Source organism: Engystomops pustulosus, chromosome 1 (assembly GCF_040894005.1).
Source record: "Engystomops pustulosus chromosome 1, aEngPut4.maternal, whole genome shotgun sequence".
Taxonomy (NCBI): Eukaryota; Metazoa; Chordata; class Amphibia; order Anura; family Leptodactylidae; genus Engystomops; species Engystomops pustulosus.
The window spans coordinates 222,398,182-222,418,605 of record NC_092411.1 but is presented as its reverse complement, the minus strand read 5'-3'; the positions used below and the strand labels follow the sequence as shown (position 1 = coordinate 222,418,605).

The window sequence follows — 20,424 nt, the reverse complement described above, 5'->3', positions numbered from 1 at the left end:
CCTGCAGTTTTAAAGTGATAGTTATTACGGTAGACCTCTTTTACCCTTTTTTTTTATATTCTTATTACAAGAAATTTTTAAATGTTGTTTTTTTTTTTTTTAAATTGTTTCATCTCACATGTTTTAACTGAAATGTAATAAAAATTTTAATACAAATCTGTGGAGGTTTGTGTTCTGTATGTTTATATAATGCTGTTTGTTTGTTTTTGTTGTGACTGTGATGGCAGTGCCGGATATAGCTAAGGACTGTGATCTGCATTAATCAACATTACCATACTATTGGATGGAGCTGCAGGATGCATGGTCCTCCAGCTCCACCCATTGGTGAGAATGGGGGCATAACTTAAACTTTTTAAGCAATAAAAATAACAATAATTGTAAAAAATTAACAGTACTTTGAGCGGTTTGAGGATCTTTTAGTTTGTCATACTAGAACATAGGAATGTCAGAGCTGTTTATGGCGGCATACAAGCCAATCTGTGTCTTGAATGAAGACTGAAAACAAATTCTGTGTAGTCTAATCCTGTAGTAAAATGTGACCATCACAAGCAAAGGCTTTTCAAGGTTGATAAAAGGGCTCAATAGGAATAACAATATTGTACAATTTTTGTATTATCATACTTATTTTTATACCATTACTTGTGTTTTTTATATATAACATCAGGCACGAGCCAGAAGTGTGGGAGAGGCCAGAAACATAGACCAGAGAAAACATTTACTGCTAATGTATTCTGTAGCACATTTACCACGCAGAAAAGCTGTACGGCAAATCCAACCTTAATTATATTAATGCAGCAGGTGCAGATCTTTAACATGGATTTTTGCAGTATTGTAGAAGAAGCTGCTGTAGATGTATGGAAATGAGAATGATACAGTTCTTTTTTTTCCTTGGTACTACAGTCTTTTAAATAATAATCAGTAGCACATTACAAATCATAGGAGCCATATATATGAATAAAATACTACATTAGAGTGCAAACAGGCATATGGAACAATAGGAGTGAGGGCCCTTACAGTATATGAGCCATTGTTTATAAGAGAACAGATTTTATTTGCCTTATCAAATGCAACTGAAATATATACACACCATGTACAAATATACAGTGTTTGTGTATATATAGTGCTATATACAGACATACAGTATATACACACCATACGCTTTATGAACTCACATATATAAGATACACCCACTGTCGGGCAGTCTTCATATCCCAGGGGTTGTCAGAGGCAACAGATCTAATTTCATATAGCCCAGATTACCTGATCACCACTAGCAAAATATGTAAATACGTTTTCCAGGATTGGATAAGGAAAACACGCCTCTTTTAGTTACCTTGTCATCAAGCATGGCTTTCAGGAAGCTTAATGACATGATCTGGGATTAATATATGTATTCCAGAAGGAACAGATTCCCAACTGTAAACAAAAAACAAAAACAATCTGGTGTTATGAGGCCTTATGCAAATAAAGTACTCTCTCTCATATATATATATATATATATATATATATATATACGCTCACCGGCCACTTTATTAGGTACACCATGCTAGTAACGGGTTGGACCCCCTTTTGCCTTCAGAACTGCCTCAATTCCTTGTGGCATAGATTCAACAAGGTGCTGGAAGCATTCCTCAGAGATTTTGGTCCATATTGACGTGATGACATCACACAGTTGCCGCAGATTTGTCGGCTGCACATCCATGATGCGAATCTCCCGTTCCACCATATCCCAAAGATGCTCTATTGGATTGAGATCTGGTGACTGTGGAGGCCATTTGAGTACAGTGAACTCATTGTCATGTTCAAGAAACCAGTCTGAGATGATTCCAGCTTTATGACATGGCGCATTATCCTGCTGAAAGTAGCCATCAGATGTTGGGTACATTGTGGTCATAAAGGGATGGACATGGTCAGCAACAATACTCAGGTAGGCTGTGGTGTTGCAACGATGCTCAATTGGTACCAAGGGGCCCAAAGAGTGCCAAGAAAATATTCCCCACACCATGACACCACCACCACCAGCCTGAACCGTTGATACAAGGCAGGATGGATCCATGCTTTCATGTTGTTGACGCCAAATTCTGACCCTACCATCCAAATGTCGCAGCAGAAATCGAGACTCATCAGAACAGGCAACGTTTTTCCAATCTTCTACTGTCCAATTTCGATGAGCTTGTGCAAATTGTAGCCTCAGTTTCCTGTTCTTAGCTGAAAGGAATGGCACCCGGTGTGGTCTTCTGCTGCTGTAGCCCATCTGCCTCAAAGTTCGATGTACTGTGCGTTCAGAGATGCTCTTCTGCCTACCTTGATTGTAACTGGTGGCGATTTGAGTCACTGTTGCCTTTCTATCAGCTCGAACCAGTCTGCCCATTCTCCTCTGACCTCAACAAGGCATTTCTGCCCACAGAACTGCCACTCGCTGGATGTTTTTTCTTTTTCGGACCTTGAGATGGTTGTGCGTGAAAATCCCAGTAGATCAGCAGTTTCTGAAATACTCAGACCAGCCCTTCTGGCACCAACAACCACGTTCAAAGGCACTCAAGTCGCCTTTCTTCCCCATACTGATGCTTGGTTTGAACTGCAGGAGATTGTCTTGACCATGTCTACATGCCTAAATGCACTGAGTTGCCGCCATGTGATTGGCTGATTAGAAATTAAGTGTTAACGAGCAGTTGGACAGGTGTACCTAATAAAGTGGCCGGTGAGTGTATATATATAATCTTAATACATTTATTGGTATACCTTAAAATCATTTAAAAAGAAAACCATCAAAGAGTGATGTGGTTTTTACTGCCAGGCACCTAAAATATCAGGTGGTTGGTAACTCGTGGCTTTGTCAGGTGCACCTCTGATATTGATAGAGGCAAACACTGCCTCCAGCTGTTGTGATTATCAGGGGAGCCATAACTTGCAATATTCTGTCACCCTTAGTATTCAAACCAAGGAGATTCTTCCCGGTCACCCCTAGTATTGACCGAGGGAAACCCTTCCCTTTGTGTTGCTGTGATGAACCAGAAGGCCATGGTATAGGACAGTTGGTTACCCCTAATAGTGATACAAGTGGCACACTGCCCCCCTGGTGGTGTGATGATGTGAAGACCTATGGCATAGAACAGTTTGTCACCCCTAGTAGTAATAGGAGGACCCAATGCTCTCTGCTGGTTTGTCTCAAAGTAAGGCCTCATGCACACGACTGTGTGAAGGCCTGTGATATGGCCCATAGAGGTCTGTATCACCCAGTCCCAGTGATCAAACGGCATCTTGCCACGCTGGACTTTCTATGGAGAATGCTTACCCCCGTTCCCTCCTCCACCCGGCTGTGTGCTACAGAATCTAGTCTGGCAAGCACATGGTCGTGTGCAAGAGGCCTAAGTATTAGGAATTGTGGTGCTGTCTCCCAGGTGTGTGATATGGAGCAGTAATATGAATAAAGGAATATCACTGCCCCATGTCTCCTCATCATGTCTCATCTAACGCTTTGACTCCTCCAGGTCATGTTGGCCACATGCCCCTCCTTCCAAAAGCAACTGGCAGTAAAGATGGTGAGAAAGAGATGTCTTACCAACAGCAAACATCCTAGAGCAGAAGGTCCTGAAGTTGGCTGGAAAGAGTCCTCTTAACCTGAGCTCACACCATTATCCATATCTAGGCAAGACTCCTTATTCATCATCTGGACATCTATGTATCTTTCTTTATGAATACCAGACTATAGTAAATATTTTCCGATCCTCCTAATTGTACAATCTGTGCACCCTTGTATCCTGACTTCCATAAACAGTATACATGACTTACTGAAGGTTGCTGCTCTTCAATAGTCTGTCTATTGTGTTTAAATCCCACATGTGTGTTTTGAGTAATGCTAGTGCCAATGAGTAGTAGATACAATAATCCCCACAACGCTTCTTTCCCCCAGTGCTACATTTTCTTTTTCATAGAGTACCTTGCTGTAGGAGACCTATGTAATTTCATGATGGCCAACAGCCCAGTGTCCATGTCAGTCATCAGGTAACTAGACATGGAGGTATGAGATGTAGATGATCATTATTGTTGTCCTTACTCGTCTTGTAGCTTAATGCATGAAATATTGTATGTTAATGTTTTCCCTGTTTCTGTCTCCATATTATTTTCAGCAGAAATCACTTGTGGCCAGCAACTCCTCCAAGGCAGAAATCAATGATCTTGAGCAGCTTTACCCTTCCATACAGGCTCATGAGGTAAAGAATCGCTATGTCCGGGGCTGGACATCTTTATGACTTCTGGTGTCTGGAAAATGTAATAACCCATAATGTCTCCTAGATGTTTCCACAGATACTTCTAGAGTTGCCCTACAGTGGACAGACTCTCAGCTGACATGGTAGTTCATCAGATAGTTACTAGACAATATCCATTCTATATTGGACCTGTTTAAGAAAAACCCATATAGTCATTCATCAAAGATGTTTCCTGCTACCCAGAAGGACACACCCCTCCAGGCAAAAGACCTGATTGAGGGTAAGCATGAACTGTTCCTTGATGTACCAATTCACATAAGAAATATATGGATGGAATGTATAGAAGAAACTTTGCTTAACAAGTGATGCATTTATTTTAATAGTTTAGCTTTTGAGCAAATCAGTTACACAAATATATTTATTACAGAAAAAACGTGACACAACCTAGAAATACATCAAATCGGTTTTATAGCGCAACCCTAAAGGATTTAGGATTTAAAGATTTAGAATCCAAAATGTTTCTCATGGCCGTAGGACACGGGTCCAGTCTCTGCTTCTTTTTGGGTGGAAGACTTTCTCTATAGCAACAACCCATAGATCAGAGGCGTCTCTAAAATGTTTAGATGCACCCGATAGAGATTTGGGTATGTCGGTAGGTATAGCCCCATGATTGAGTTCTCTAATTCTAGTGTTTAATGTTCTGATGGTGCTACGTATGTATTGTAGTGATTTGTAACAGTAGAAGTATATTCCATTGTTTTCTGCATATGTATGCATATCGTGCATCTCGCTTGTCCAAATTTGTACTTTAACCAAGACTGAGTGTTAGCCACCAATTCATTTTCTAGCACACGAACTAAATTTCCCAAGAGATGTTGCGTTTCTCGCTACAAATCGGCAGCCTTCCTGCAATGTTTGTGTTGATAACATTGAATTAAAGAAAAAAAATCTTAAATATACTCACGATGGCAAAATAACACTTTCTCTAAGGGAAATACCCTTATAAAGTGGTTTTCCCATGAAAAAAAAGTTCTCAAATTTTAATCCCTTAGTGATGTTTACACAATAAAGATCATTTTTAACCCATTACTTTACAATTTTCCTCAGTTTTAACTAATATAACAAAGTGATGGTCATTGTAAGAGTGTGGGCGGGGACTCTAATTAGAAACTTTACAATCCCCCTAGTGCTGCAAGGTGCTGTATGCTGACAATGTGCTAAGATTATTAGGGTCCCGGATTTAGCTACACCTTTATTTACCCTTTGAACATTACTAGTATTGGACACATAGAAAAAGAAAGATGAGATGAATATAACACACTTCAGCTCTGCTACATCTTAGCTATAAAAAACACAAGAATTGATCTTGCCTGTAGTTTTTAGATTTAGTCTCCTCACGCTGCATGCTGGCAGGAAGTGTGTCTGTGTGAGCTTGTTTTGGATTGCAGGGGGCGGAGCTGGAGCGCAGTGAGACTCCAGTGAGCAGAAAAATTTTCCATTCCTGGTCCTAGACAGAAGATTTACGGTCAGATTCTGGGGCAACCAAAATTGTATACACCAGGAATTATAGAGACAAGTTGGAATTATATCTGTTTAATGCTGTATTTTTGTTAATAACAGTGAATTAGAGAATGTGTTATCTTGCTATCCTGAGTACATTTAAGAATCTTGTCTTTGTTGGAATACCCCTTTAAGTCTACTTAATGTGACTTTTATAGTAAACTTCTACAATTCACACCTATGTATTTATGTACCTCTTTTATGTTTTTCAGAGAAGATGAATAAAGGTGGTCAACCTAATCCATGATAGGAGCTTCGGCTGTGGCTCTTGATCCCATCTCTGGTCCACATCTTACATTCAATGGTCTAGTAGGGTATTGTAGGGTAACCTTCTTTTACTCCACACTTGTATTCCCAGTGACAAACCACAGATCTTTTGTTTTGTTTTTTTGCGGTCAGCGTTTCATCAATTTTGTACCTAAGCTTATACATGAGGATATGTAGTAGCTGCTGAAACAAGGTTCAAGTGCATGAAAGCTCACTCAGAAGTACAGAATGTCCAGCTACAACACTGGAATATTAATCCAGTACTGGTGCTACTAATAGCACTCACAAAAGGTATAGTGACAGATCTAAAGGGTTGTTACCAAACACAGGCTGCAGCTTTGCATGGTCAATACTGCTGGTAGACTCCCTTTAAATGTTATAACTAAACCAAGGACATACACTCACCGGCCACTTTATTAGGTACACCATGCTAGTAACGGGTTGGACCCCCTTTTGCCTTCAGAACTGCCTCAATTCTAAGTGTCATAGATTCACAAAGGGGCTGGAAACATTCCTCAGAGATTTTGGTCCATATTGACATGATGGTATCACACAGTTGCCGCAGATTTGTCTGCTGCACATCCATGATGCGAATCTCCCGTTCCACCACATCCCAAAGATGCTCTATTGGATTGAGATCTGGTGACTGTGGAGGCCATTTGAGTACAGTGAACTCATTGTCATGTTCAAGAAACCAGTCTGAGATGATTCCAGCTTTATGACATGGCACATTATCCTGCTGAAAGTAGCCATCAGATGTTGGGTACATTGTGGTCATAAAGGGATGGACATGGTCAGCAACAATACTCAGGTAGGCTGTGGCGTTGCAACGATGCTCAATTGGTACCAAGGGGCCCAAAGAGTGCCAAGAAAATATTCCCCACACCATGACACCACCACCACCACCACCACCAGCCTGAACCGTTGATACAAGGCAGGATGGATCCATGCTTTCATGTTGTTGACGCCAAATTCTGACCCTACCATCCGAATGTCGCAGCAGAAATCGAGACTCATCAGACCAGGCAATGTTTTTCCAATCTTCTACTGTCCAATTTCGATGAGCTTGTGCAAATTGTATCCTCAGTTTCCTGTTCTTAGCTGAAAGGAGTGGCACCCGGTGTGGTCTTCTGCTGCTGTAGCCCATCTGCCTCAAAGTTCGACGTACTGTGCGTTCAGAGATGCTCTTCTGCCTACCTTGGTTGTAACGGGTGGCGATTTTAGTCACTGTTGCCTTTCTATCAGCTCGAACCAGTCTGCCCATTCTCCTCTGACCTCTGGCATCAACAAGGCATTTCTGCCCACAGAACTGCCGCTCACTGGATGTTTTTTATTTTTCGGACCTAGAGATGGTTGTGCGTGAAAATCCCAGTAGATCAGCAGTTTCTGAAATGCTCAGACCAGCCCTTCTGGCACCAACAACCATGCCACGTTCAAAGGCACTCAAGTTGCCTTTCTTCCCCATACGGATGCTCGGTTTGAACTGCAGGAGATTGTCTTGACCAAGTCTACATGCCTAAATGCACTGAGTTGCCGCCATGTGATTGGCTGATTAGAAATTAAGTGTTAACGAGCAGTTGGACAGGTGTACCTAATAAAGTGGCCGGTGAATGTATGTTAAATGTACTTTTATGAAAACTACTACAAGCCAACTCTACACTTCACTGGATGGAAATATTGTGGAATCCCAGCGGAGGAAGGGGAGTGGGATAAGGGACAGAGAAGCATTGAAATCCGCAGGCAGTCTAATTTACATGAAGTTTTCAAGATCCTTTTCCTGAAAAAAAAAGTAATGTTTGGTTTCACTGTGAGGGAGTTTGTATGGCAATGCCAGGTATTTAGAAGAAGGGACCTTGGTGGTGGACTCCCTTTAACTGCTTAGTCAATTTATAATAATCCAGCTGCATAATGAGAAGTTAAGACCCATTGAAAAAGCCACTATGCAAATATGGTGCGTTTTTTTTTTTTTTAACACCTTAGCGCTCTGCGCCGTAGCTGTACTGCGCTGAGTCCCGCGATTAGCGCTCAGCGCAGTACAGCTACTGCGCAGAGCCGATGCCGGTTCAGCGCTGTATAGCAGCCGAACCGGCATCGTTAGCCGCGGGATTTCAGCGGTAATTTACCGCTGACATCCCCGGCTAACACCCGCGGTCGGAGTGGGCTCCGATCGCGGGTGTTTAACCCGTTAAATGCCGCGGTCAACGCGACCGCGGCATTTAACCTGCCTTCTGGGGGTCTTTACCCCACGATCGGCCCCCCCGCACCGTTTTCGGGGGGGCCGATCGCTGTTTTGGCTCCTCTGGGGTCCGATCGGGACCCCAGAAAAGCCTGGAGGGTTTACCTTTAAGATGGCGTCTGTGACGTCATCTTAAAGGCAAAGTGTCAGCCTATGCATCTGCATAGGCTGGCACTGATAATACCCTGCAATACATTAGTATTGCAGAGTATTATCAAGAACAAGCAATCAGATGATTGCTTGTTCATATCCCATGGTGGATCATGTAAAAAATGTACAAAATAATGTTTTTCAATAAAAAATTACTTTATAAATCACTAAAAATGCCCATAAGCCCCAAAACATATAAAGAGACATATAATGCTCAAAAAAGTCTAAATCATAACACAAACCCCACATATATAGTATCACCGCGTCCGTAACAATCCATAGAATAAAACTGAATAACTATTGAACCCATATGATGAACGCCGTAAAAAAAAAACGCCAAAAACCCGCCAAAAATTATGATTTTTACCTATTATATCCCACTAAAAATGCAATAAAAAGTGATCAACAAAACATATGTACTCCAGAATGATATTGTTGTAAAGAACAACATGTCCCGCAAAAAACAAGCCATCAACCAGCTCTGTAGCCAAAAACGTAACAATGTTATGCCACTTGGAAGACGGCGATGCAAAAATTATAGATTTTTCCCCACATTAGGGTTTTATTTGGCAAATTTAGTAAAACATAAGAAAAAATATTCATGTCTGGTATCCCCGTAATCGTATCGACCCATAGAATAAAGATAACATGATTATTAGGCTATACGGTGAACACGAAAAAAAAAAAAGTAAAAAATCCAGTACAGAATTGATGCTTTTCTACTCATGACCTCAAAAAAAGTTCCAAAATTTTCAACAATAGGTGATACCAGCCCCAAAATGGTAACACTGGAAAAAGCATCTCGTCCCGCAAAAAAAATGCCATCACATGACCCCAATAACGGAAAAGCGAAAATTTTATAGCCTTCAAAAGGGGGCAACCAGAAAACTAAAATCCTGGCAGCTGCAGGGTGCTCCTTCCCTTCTGTGCCTCGCTGTGCCCCCATAACACAAGTAATGTCCACGTGTGGGGGGTCGCTGCACTCAGGAGAAATTGTGGAACAAATTTTCTGGTGAGTTTTCTCTTTTTATCTTTTGGAAATGTGTAAATTTTAGGGCTAAATGAACGTATAACCGACAAAATTTGACCATTCTAAATTTCACCGCCACTTTGATTCAATTACTATGAAGATCTCAAGGGGTTAACAATCTTTGTAAATGCTGTTTCTGATAGCTTGAGGGGTGCAGATTTGAAAATGGGTTGGTTATATAGGGGGTTTTGTTGCTAAATATGTAAAATTTGATTTCAAACAGTATTTATCCCCAAAATAGTCAATTCCGAAAATACGGAAAATCGCTATTCGATTTGTAGGCCGCGTGACGTCAAAATAAATTATCCAAACATTTCAAAAATTATGAAAATGTAAAGTAGACAAATGGGAAATGTTATTCTGCAAGTTATTTAGGTGGTAAATTTATCTGCCTGAAAACGCGGTGATTTTGAATTTCGAAAATGGCAAATTTTTCTAAAAATTCATCATTTTTTTCTTTTTTTTGTAAATAAACGCAAAACTTATCAGCCAAAATTTACCACTAAAATGAAGTACAACATGTGGGGAAAAAACAATCCCAGAATCGCTTTGATAAGTAACAGTGTTCAAAAGTTATTACCACAGGAAGAGACACTGGTCAAATTTCAAAAAAAAGTTGCGAGCCTTAACCTGCAAACAGGCTGCGTCCTTAAGGGGTTAAGGAATAAAAAAAAATGCTATGAAAAAACCACAACAAAAACACCCACGCGCCTTAGTCTCCTCGCCTTATCATCCTACTCTATAAAGACCTCAGAGCAGATTTCAGTTTATTTATTGCACTATATCTAAAATGGTTTCTAAAGGTCAGTTACACTTTAAAGAAAAACAAAATACCATTTAATAGCATTTTTACTGGAATCTAAATTTACGGTTAGGTAAAAAAAGAAATGAGGCAGAAGAAACAATGACTTAGAGTAATGTTCATTTTTTTAAAGCAGCACTTCAATGGTTCAATAAGTAAGGTATTAGAAGGAGACAACTTAAAGAGGATCTTTCACCACTTTCATCCTGCTACATCGATTCTGGTACATTTGTTCCCAAGCAATCAGAGCTATTTTGGCACTAAATTTGCCAATTTAACTGTCAAATGGGCAGTCCTTCGCTGGACCAGACAGCCTGGATCTGTCGAGGTTTACACACTACAGGATGGAAAGAGTTGCAGATTGTGGAGTTGGTGAGAGGGCCTTTGTAACCCACTGACGCTAGATACAGTCAAAAATCAACACTAGAAGACATACAAACAAACTATAAAGACATTGCATAGTTTATGAACGGTTGGCCCCTTACACACTTGTGGAGTGTGATACATCAAACTCGCATGTGCTTGCTAGAACCGCCGGCCCAAATGCTGAAGACCAGAACTGAAGTTACATTGCGCTCAGTTCCAGTCTTCAGTGTTTGGGCTGGAGGTGCTAACCCCCATCACACTTGAAACTGTGTAAGGGGCCCTAGAAAATAAATATCAAATGCATTTTTACAATTCCCTTTTAAATCAACACATAGGGCTCTTTTTTATATATACTTTTGGTCTGTTCTGATAGTATAGATGTATAATAGTCATTTTTAAATGATTTTCTTTACGGAATATCACATTCTTAAAATAGAAATAATTGTTAAAACCCCAAAATCAAACTGGAATCTTAAACTGTTTTAAGGAGAAAAAGCTTAACCAGATACAAAAAGTGCAGAAACACAATATTTCAAGTATTTGAGCCAACACAAAATGAAGGCTTATCCCTACTAACTCAATGTATTAAAAGAATGTCCTTATTTCATACAGGCTTATGACACTACGCTAACTTCTTAAAGATTTTGGAGAACATTAAAAAAAAAAAAATGTACAGACCCAGAACAACCTCCTTGGCATAAAGATGAAACTGTCTCATAAAAAAAAAAACAAAAAAAAAAAAAAATCAGCTATTTAAAATAATAGGATGATGCCATTGCAAATACAAAGAAGTCCAACTGCAGATGACATGACTTCCATATGGTTGCAGCAGCTGTCACTAACCATTTGAGGGTAAAACATTTTGGCCACAAAAATAGTTTGACCTTGTACAATCTAAAGGGCTCATTTTCTTTTCATGGGATTCCCTTTTGTCATAGATTACATATACAATCACATACATAAAAACACACAATATTGGTAGTCACAGCCACATAGCTAGGGCAGGAATCTAGTACTTATGTTATTATCTCACAATGTTATTACTGCAGTGATCAGGTAGTCATAGGACACAGTAGAGGCAAACTGGCCAAAATTGTGCTGAGAAACTGAGCCGGTATACACATAAAGGAGTACAGGCAGTCCCCGGGTTACATACAAGATAGGTGCCATAGGTTTCTTCTTAAGTTGAATTTGTATGCAAGTCAAAATTGTATATTTTATAATTGTCGATCCAGACAAAATTTCTTTTTGCCCCAATGACAATTGGAGTCTCAAAATTTTTTTGCTGGAATGTGACCAAGGATTTTCAATAAACCCTCATTATAGACACTTAACAGCTGATCATTGCAGCATGGGATTAAAGTAAAGCATCCAGAGAGCTTCACCACTGGGGTTCGTCTGCAAATCGGGGTCCTTAAGTAGGGGACTGCCTGTATATGTCTATAAAAAGGAGCACGTCCAGCATAGGCTATATAACAATTGCACATAATCTGAATACAAACCTACTTGGGCATTTTAGCATGTTTTTTTTTATGAAAGATCAGGCTTTTTTTTTTTTTACTAGCATCAGAAGCTCATGTTGAGGTGCTACAACCCAACAGCAGAAAATCTCTGACTGCATCCTCAAACATTAGATGCCAGCAGATACATGATATTTGCAAATTTAACACCTTGTAGCAATAGCATGAATCAAAGAAAAATAAAATACAGTCATGTGAAAGTATCCTCAATGAAATATCAATATGTTAAGGATATAGTAAAATGTATTGTGTTATTTGTTAAGTTGACAATATAGGCAGACATATATTCTTCCCTGTAAGACCTGGAGGGAAGAATCCAGTATTCCCTGTTTTGAACATTACATATAAAATATTAAGTGCATGTCCTATCACAAGTACACAGCAAAATACTTGACATGAATAGTAGACATGCAGAAAGTTCTTTTAAGCTGTTAAAATGACCATTAAAATGGTTGTGCCAAGAGTTGACATACTTTACTCCCTTTAGGGTGGATTATGAATACAGTAAACAATTGTTAAGATAAGAAACCATAAAACGATTGTGCTAGTCGTAGCAACGCCTCAATCCTCAGGTCCGGCAATGTGTAGTAGTTCACCTAGTCTCGATTCAAGAATCAGTTCAGCTTGTCTGGCTACATAAGAGGAAGGAAATGACCTTGTCTGACTCCAATCACTCAACATTACTCACAGTGACTTCAAATATATAACTGGATGCAATTCTAGCCTGCCCTGACTGCAGCAACACGGTCACAGGCACATGGATAAACCTGCTATTTGTCAGGTCTGAATCCAGCAAGGCACTACCAGCTTCCTATTCACAGTCCAACATCATGGGATGCAAGGGCCGCTTGAAAGACAAAAAAAAAAAAAAAAACATAACAGACAAAAGTGATGGAAACATACACACACAAAAAAAAAACAAACAAACAAAAAAACAGTTTGGTGGCGTAAAGCACTTCAAATGACCGGATTTCTGGACAGTCCACGCTACAATAATGGGTAACATAAGGCTTAATGCGAAACCACTGAATTACACATGCCTAAGGTTGACCTCCATAACCCATGCATCTTCCTGGCGGCCATGTAACCAAGCGGGCTACTGCTTCAACTGAGCTTGTTAAGGGCTGTCTACATTTAGTCTGATAAAATGAAAACCTAACAACCGCATGGAAAGGAGGTCTTGGCTCCAGAATTTAACTCCACTGTATTCTCCGGAGGTTGGCTCAAAACCAGTGGCTTGTGACTCTTGAGCTTGTGCGCCAATGTCATAAATATAGCCTCAACATGATCATTGGTATTCTTGGCAGAGGTTTCAAACATTGGCATGCTATGCAAATCAGCAAACTTTTGCGCTAAGTCAGTGGGTACTTGAATGGAGTCCTTTAAGTCACACTTATTGCCAACTAAAATTCGTGGCACATCATTTGTAAGTAAATGCCGCTTGCACTCCTCTATCCAGGCTGGTAGGCTCTGGAAACTAGCCATGTTGGTGATATCATACACAAAAACCACAGCATGTACATTCCTATAGTAATGCTGTACCATACTCTTGCGGAAACGTTCTTGTCCGGCAGTGTCCCATAACTGAATCTGCAAAATAAGCCAAAAATTGAATATATTGCATGAATTAGACTAGAAATGCAGTAGGAGGCTACAAGTCCAGTGCATGGACCATTTGTTTTTTTTTTTCTATCGTGTGCAACTTATTTAAGGATCACATTCCCTTTGGCCCTTCCAGCAAGTGATGCATGTCACATGGTAATATAGCATAAAGGGATGGGATTTATACACTAAAATGTCAAATGCAGCAGGTCTATTCCGCAGTGAAAGTAAAGCAGTATATCCCACTGCATCTGCAGATAGCTTTAAACATTGCCAACAAAAAAAATGTGTGCTTAGATTTAGTTGTGAGAAAACGTTGGACAGAGTTTTGAGCCGAATCCAGACTTAAAGGGGGTTTCCCACATAGGGGATAACAATTTCATTGTTACTACTAGGACCCCCAAAGATAACGAGAACAGGGATCCCATTCTCACGGGTGGAACTGAAGGATGAGGATGCATCCTGCTGCTCCATTTACGTGCATAGAATAGAATGGAGAAGCATGGTGCATGCACATCCTGCCACTCCACCCATTAGTGAGAATGGGATCCCAGTAGCTGGACTCTTATGCCCCTCTTCTATGGATAGGGAAAACCCCTTTAACATCAGAAACTTCCTTTTCAGCTCTCTTTCTCCATTCACACATGCACATATGCAATGAATGTTATCATTACCTTTATTCTTTCTCCATCTATTTCCACACACCTCTCCCTAAAGTCCACACCAATAGTGGCCTCTGTCCGTTCAGGGAAATAGCTTGTACAGAAGCGGTAAGTCAGGCAAGTTTTTCCTACATTGGAATCACCAATCACAATGATCTTAAAAATTCTGGCACGGGTAGACCCATAAGAACAGGTGCTGTTGATACTGGCTTCTAGGGATGATTCCAGTCCTCTGTCTCCACCAGTGGCTGAAGACATATTTATCCACGGGCAAATGCTAAAAGAGAAGAAAAAAAAAAAACAAGCCAAGTTAGATAGGGATAAAGAATCTGTGTGTAATAAATGCTGAATATAATCAGCTAGTAGCACTTGGAATGAATCCTAATGATTGACGACATGTTTTCATGGTAAGGTTTAGCAGTGACCATAGCTGTATAGCGGATGCTATTGCTAGAACTACAGCTTTGCTTGTATGAACTGAGCCGCATCATTTTTATAAGTGCATTACAGCGAGGACAGCCACATACTAATCAATTCATTAAAGAGAGAGACTGCCTCATGTACGCGACTGTTTGTGTACGGAACCTGGCCAGAGCACAAAGAAGGGAGGGGGCAAGTCACACTGTATGCTCACTGCACTGTGACCGGGTGTCACAGACTCCTACGTGATATGGTCACAATTTGTGTGGCCAGATCATTGTGCATGAGACCCCATTAAGACATTATACTGTCCCCAATCTCTTTAAAGGGCATCTACCACTAGGATGAAGGATTGTAAATCAAGCATCCTGACATACTGGTGTGTGCCCCCTCTGGCAGTATCTGCTCCTCTTTAAGAAAAAAAGGCTTTCAAAACTTTGCAAATGAGTCTTAAAGGCTCCGTTAACACCTATGGAGTCCGGAGCCTCTCAGGCTCATTTGCATAAAAACAGGGGCATAAGAAGATAAAAGAGAAGCAGATCCTTCCAGAGGGTGCACACAACAGTATGTCATTGTGCTTGGTTTACAATCCTTCATCCTGGTGGTAGATGTCCTTTAAAGGCTACACAGCAAATCCAATATAAATGTGCTATAAACGTACAAAGAAGCTGAAGTCTAAATGACCTAAATACTGACCAGAACTCTTCCCTCCCCCCCCCAACCCTATTTCTGCCATCCAGCAGCCATGTTCTTTATGCAAAGAACCTAAAACTAAGAAACTGTTCAAACTTTTAATGTGCTTGTACTAATCAGTAGGAAGTGGAAAAGGTTTTCCCCTCATATAGTAAAATACAGCATGCTCGGCCTGTTCTCCATTCATAGTACGGGAGCAGTCGGTTGGAGCCTTTGTATTGTTTCAGAAAACGTACCGTGTAAACATGACCTTACATTACACATAATGTTGGCACATAAACTGAGGTGCTCAAGATTAGAAACAATGTCACCCCTGTCCATGAGTTAAAGGGGTTGTCCGCTGTCCTGATGTTGTGGCAGGTTGAGCATGTGTTCTGCTGCTCCATTTAATGTTGGAGATCTGGAGTGAGACAAAAGCTTTTTTGGTCTCTTTCGCCAATCTTACAATGAATGGAGTGGCAGGAGCAGCCGGCAATCCGACCCCCAATTCTGTGGAGCGGGGATAACAGGATAAAATGGGACAACCTCTTTAAGCCTACTTTTCCATTGATGTGAATGGAGATAACTGTAGTGATGTCCTGGCGGCCATGTTTTCTACTCCTAGACATGTTATCCCAGGCACAGCACACCCGTGCACCTCCATGTTGTGGGGTCAGAGGATTGCTGGTACAATGCCCACCACACTGCAGTGCCCGGGCATCACCTCCTCCTGGGCGAGCACTTACACACAGGAATGGTGCTGCCACCAGTTGATAACATGCTTCCTCCTCCATGCATCCTGGGTGCCAGGTACATGTTACCAGCAGATGCTACAGCTACACCCGGTGCACGACCCCGGGGAACAGATGGAGGGAGCGCGCGTCCACGTCTACACCCCGGGAGCGCGCGCACAGATACTCACCTAACGGGGGTCCGCCTGTACCCCGACAAATAGCCGCTGAGGCCGGCACGGAGCAGAAGGCGCTCACCACACGGGCTTACAGGGAAAAGACAAGGTAAAGCCGGCGTATCTCTCCACACCTGCCCCTGCTGCCTCTAGCTTAGCGGCCGGCTGCTTAGGCATTTACTCGCTCCTCCTACCAGGACCTCGTCACCGTCCCAGCCTCCACCCTACGGGGACAGAATAAACAATGTCGCCATTTCGGAAATGGGCATTGCTGAAAAGCTTTTGGTTGACTTTTCCCAAAACAAAGATGGCCGTTCTGGGAATGATGTCATCAGCGTGCTACCCATGTGCAGGGCGTGGCCTCTTTACAAACTCCAGCCCTGAGGCAATGAGAGCGGGATGTGCTGCGATGCTGTGTTATGATGGGGGCAATCGTTTAACCCTTACTCAACTCGTCTGTTTTTCATTTTTGTGTTTTCATTTTTTATTCTCCACCTTCCAAAACCTAAATTATGTTTATTTTTCAGTTTTAAGAGACATATAGTAATAATCAATGTAATTTACTGGGATGCTGGAAACAAACGTTTACTGTGTGGTCTAAATGGCAAACCACATTTTTAATATCTTTGCTGGTCATTCCGATCATTAAGATACCAAAATGATAAAGTTTTAGTGTGTCTTTATAACTTTAATAAATTTCTCTATATCCTAATTTTTTGACAGTCATAAATTGTTCATACGTTGTCATTTTTGCGGGATAAGCTGATGTTTTCATTTGGATGTTCTTTTCTGTCAAAGGGGTTTTCCCATTAAACATGTTAGGCCCGATCCTCAGGATAGAACCTAACTTGCTGATCGGTGGGGGTCTCAGTGATGAGGTCTTCACAGATCACGAGAATGAGGGGTTCCGAGGGACCCTCTGTCGGGCCCCTCCTCAATCCCCGAGATGAGATGAGACGTGCATGTCCATTCTGCTCCATTCATTTCTATGATGGAGATTGCCAAGCGCGGTGCTATCCTGTGGTTAAGGCCTAACTTGTTTTGTGGGAAAACACCTTTAAGGCATTAGCTGTTTGGGTTAAATTTTGTTGTGTTTAACCCAGGGCTTTGGAGTAGGTAAGCTCCTAACTTTGACTGCTCAATTTCCCTAATTCTGAGACCACCAAAATAGTCACTAACAGCAGGACTCTATAGTCCTGTTTCCTGGTTCCCCAAGCAGTGCTTAAAATAAATCCAGGGTGTTTTTGCGCAGCTGATAGACAGCTGACAGCCGCTGCTTCTGGTGCCGGCTCCGTACGTGAGTCGGTACCAGAAGCAGGACGTTATATTATGTCCCGGTGCGCTCAGCATGTAGCCCCAGGAACGTAGTATAACGTTGTGGTGCGCCTAGGGGTTAAACTGCAACATAACATAAACAGCTAAACTCACCTAACATAGCTTTCCGTAAAAACCTGCGCACAAACAAACTTTTGCAGGTCTTTAACCCGTTAACGCTCAGCGTCCGATATATCGGACGCTGAGCTCAATGACTTAGCGCTCAGCGTCCGATATATCGGACGCTGAGCCGATGCCGGTTCAGCTCAAGATCTGAGCCGAACCGGCATCGGGAAACACGGGGTGCCGGCTGTGACTGATAGCCGGCACCCCAGTGTAACACCCGTGATCGGAGTTGACTCCGATCGCGGGTGTTTAACCCATTAAATGCCGCGGTCAGCGCGACCGCGGCATCTAACATGCCTCTGGGGGGTCTTTCCCCCACGATCGGCCCCCCCGAACCGTTTTCGGGGGGCGCCGATCGTTGCTATAGCAACTCTGGGGTCCGATCTGGACCCCAGAGTTACTAGCAAGAATTGCCAGTAAGATGGCGTCTGTGACGTCATCTTACTGGCACAGTGCCAGCCTATGCAAGTGTATAGGCTGACACTGATAATACTCTGCAATACATGAGTATTGCAGAATATTATCATGAACAAGCAATCAGAGGATTTCTTGTTCATGTCCCATGGTATAAAAGTGAAAAAGTAAAAAAAAAAATGTTATTCAATAAAAAAATAAAGTAATAAATCACTAAAAATGCCCAAAACCCCCAAAACATAAAAAGAGACATATAACTAAAAAAAAAGTCTAAATCATAACACAAACCCCACATATATAGTATCACCGCGTCCGTAACAACCCGTAGAATAAAAGTAAATCATTATTGAACCCCCACGATAAACGCCGTAAAAAAAAACTGCTATAAACCTTCCAAAAATTATGATTTTTAGCTATTCAATCCTACAAAAAATGCTATAAAATGCGATAAAAAAACCATGTGTACTCCGACATGATACTGGTGCAAAGTACAACATGTCCCGCAAAAAACAAGCCATCAACCAGCTCCGTAGCCAAAAAAGTAACAAAGTTATGCCAGTTGGAAGACGGCAATACATAAATGATAGATTTTTCCCCACATTAGGGTTTTGTTTGACAAATTTAGTAAAACGTAAGAAAATATATTCAAGTCTGGTATCTCCGTAATCGTATCGACCCATAGAATAAAGATAACAGGATTATTAGTCTATACGGTGAACACCAAAAAAAAAAGAGTAAAAAAACCAGTAGAGAATTGATGCTTTTCTACTCCTGCCCTCAAAAAAAGTTCCTAAATTTTCAACAATAGGTGATACCAACCCCAAAATGGTAACAATGGAAAAAGCATCTCATCGCGCAAAAAAAATGGCATCACATGGCCCTAATAGCGCAAAAGCGAAAATTTTATAGCCTTCAAAAGGGGCCAATGAGGAAACTAAAATCCTGGCAGCTGCAGGACCCTCCTTCCCTTCTGCGTCTCGCTGTGCGCCCATAAAACAAGTAACGGCCACATGTGGGGGGTCTTTGTACTCAGGAGAAATTGCAGAACAAATTGTATGGTGAGTTTTCTCTTTTTATATTTTGGAAATGTGTAAATTTTAGTGCTAAATGAACGTATAACCGGCACAATTTGACCATTCTAAATTTCACCTCCATTTTGATTCAATTACTATGAAGATCTCAAGGGGTTAACAATCTTTGTAAAAGCGGTTTCTGATAGCTTGAGGGGTGCAGATTTGAAAATGGGTTGGTTATATAGGGGTTTTGATGCTAAATATGTAAAATTTCATTCAAAACTGTATTTATCCCCAAAATAGTCAATTCTGAAAATCCAGAAAAGCGATATTCTTTTTGTAAGCCGCGTGACATCAAAATAAATTATCCAGACATTTCAGAAATTATGAAAATGTAAAGTAGACAAATGGGAAATGTTATTCAGCAACTTATTTAGGTGGTAAATCTATCTGCCTGGAAACGCAATGATTTTGAATTTCGAAAATGGCAAATTTTTCAAAAAATTTATCATATTTTCTTTTTTTTTGTAAATAAACGCAAAACTTATCAGCCAAAATTTGCCACTAAAATGAAGTACAACATGTGGGGAAAAAACAATCTCAGAATCGTTTTGATAAGTAACAGTGTTCAAAAGTTATAACCATATAAAGCGACGCAGGTCAGAATCCAAAAAATCGGGCTGAGCCTTAACCTGCAAAATGGCTGCGTCCTTAAGGGGTTAAAAAGTACTGAGGCACAGGGTAGGAACGCCCCATGCCCAATTACTATCCAAGCAATCTTGCTCCTCCACGCCCACAAGTAATGGAGGCGGTGTAGCTGTAAAAATAATCACAATTTCTTGCACTACACTTGAAAGCAGTGTAGAAGTAGTGATAAATTCTCCCCCTGTATTCAAATGACCTAATAGGAGTTACAGGGCTAGAGAAGAGTCATTAATGGGCCAAGGACATCTTCACAAGTGTCACGTCACTTCATCTGTTGCGACCATCATTAGGATATGCACCCTGATCTGCTTATCTTTCCCCAATATATGACCATAACAAATAAAATTCTGCATGGAGCATTGAGAACACAACTCAATGTCCTTTAGCTGTTAGAAGTTATTTGACAATCAGGATCAGGAGACTGGCAGATTTGTCTTCGTCCATGCC

The 20,424-nt window shown here is 41.1% G+C and overlaps 1 protein-coding gene across 1 annotated transcript; it reads right to left on the bottom strand.

Moving 5' to 3' along the window:
* Nucleotides 1–11,347: 11,347 nt before the first annotated feature.
* Nucleotides 11,348–14,706, bottom strand: RAB33B (RAB33B, member RAS oncogene family). Its single transcript, XM_072119429.1, has 2 exons — nucleotides 14,419–14,706; nucleotides 11,348–13,732 (listed from the first exon to the last, which is right to left on the bottom strand). The coding sequence occupies exons 1-2, from the start codon at nucleotides 14,662–14,664 to the stop codon at nucleotides 13,298–13,300; spliced, it is 681 nt and encodes a 226-aa protein (XP_071975530.1). The 5' UTR covers nucleotides 14,665–14,706; the 3' UTR covers nucleotides 11,348–13,297.
* Nucleotides 14,707–20,424: the final 5,718 nt, after the last annotated feature.

What these genes read in the sequence shown, in the direction of transcription:
- RAB33B (XM_072119429.1), bottom strand. Translation starts at nt 14,664, where the DNA reads ATGTCTTCAGCCACTGGTGGAGACAGAGGACTGGAATCATCCCTAGAA. An exon ending in TAGATGGAGAAAGAATAAAG is followed by an intron (nt 13,733 to 14,418) that starts GTAATGATAACA and finishes CTTATTTTGCAG; the next exon opens with ATTCAGTTATGGGACACTGC.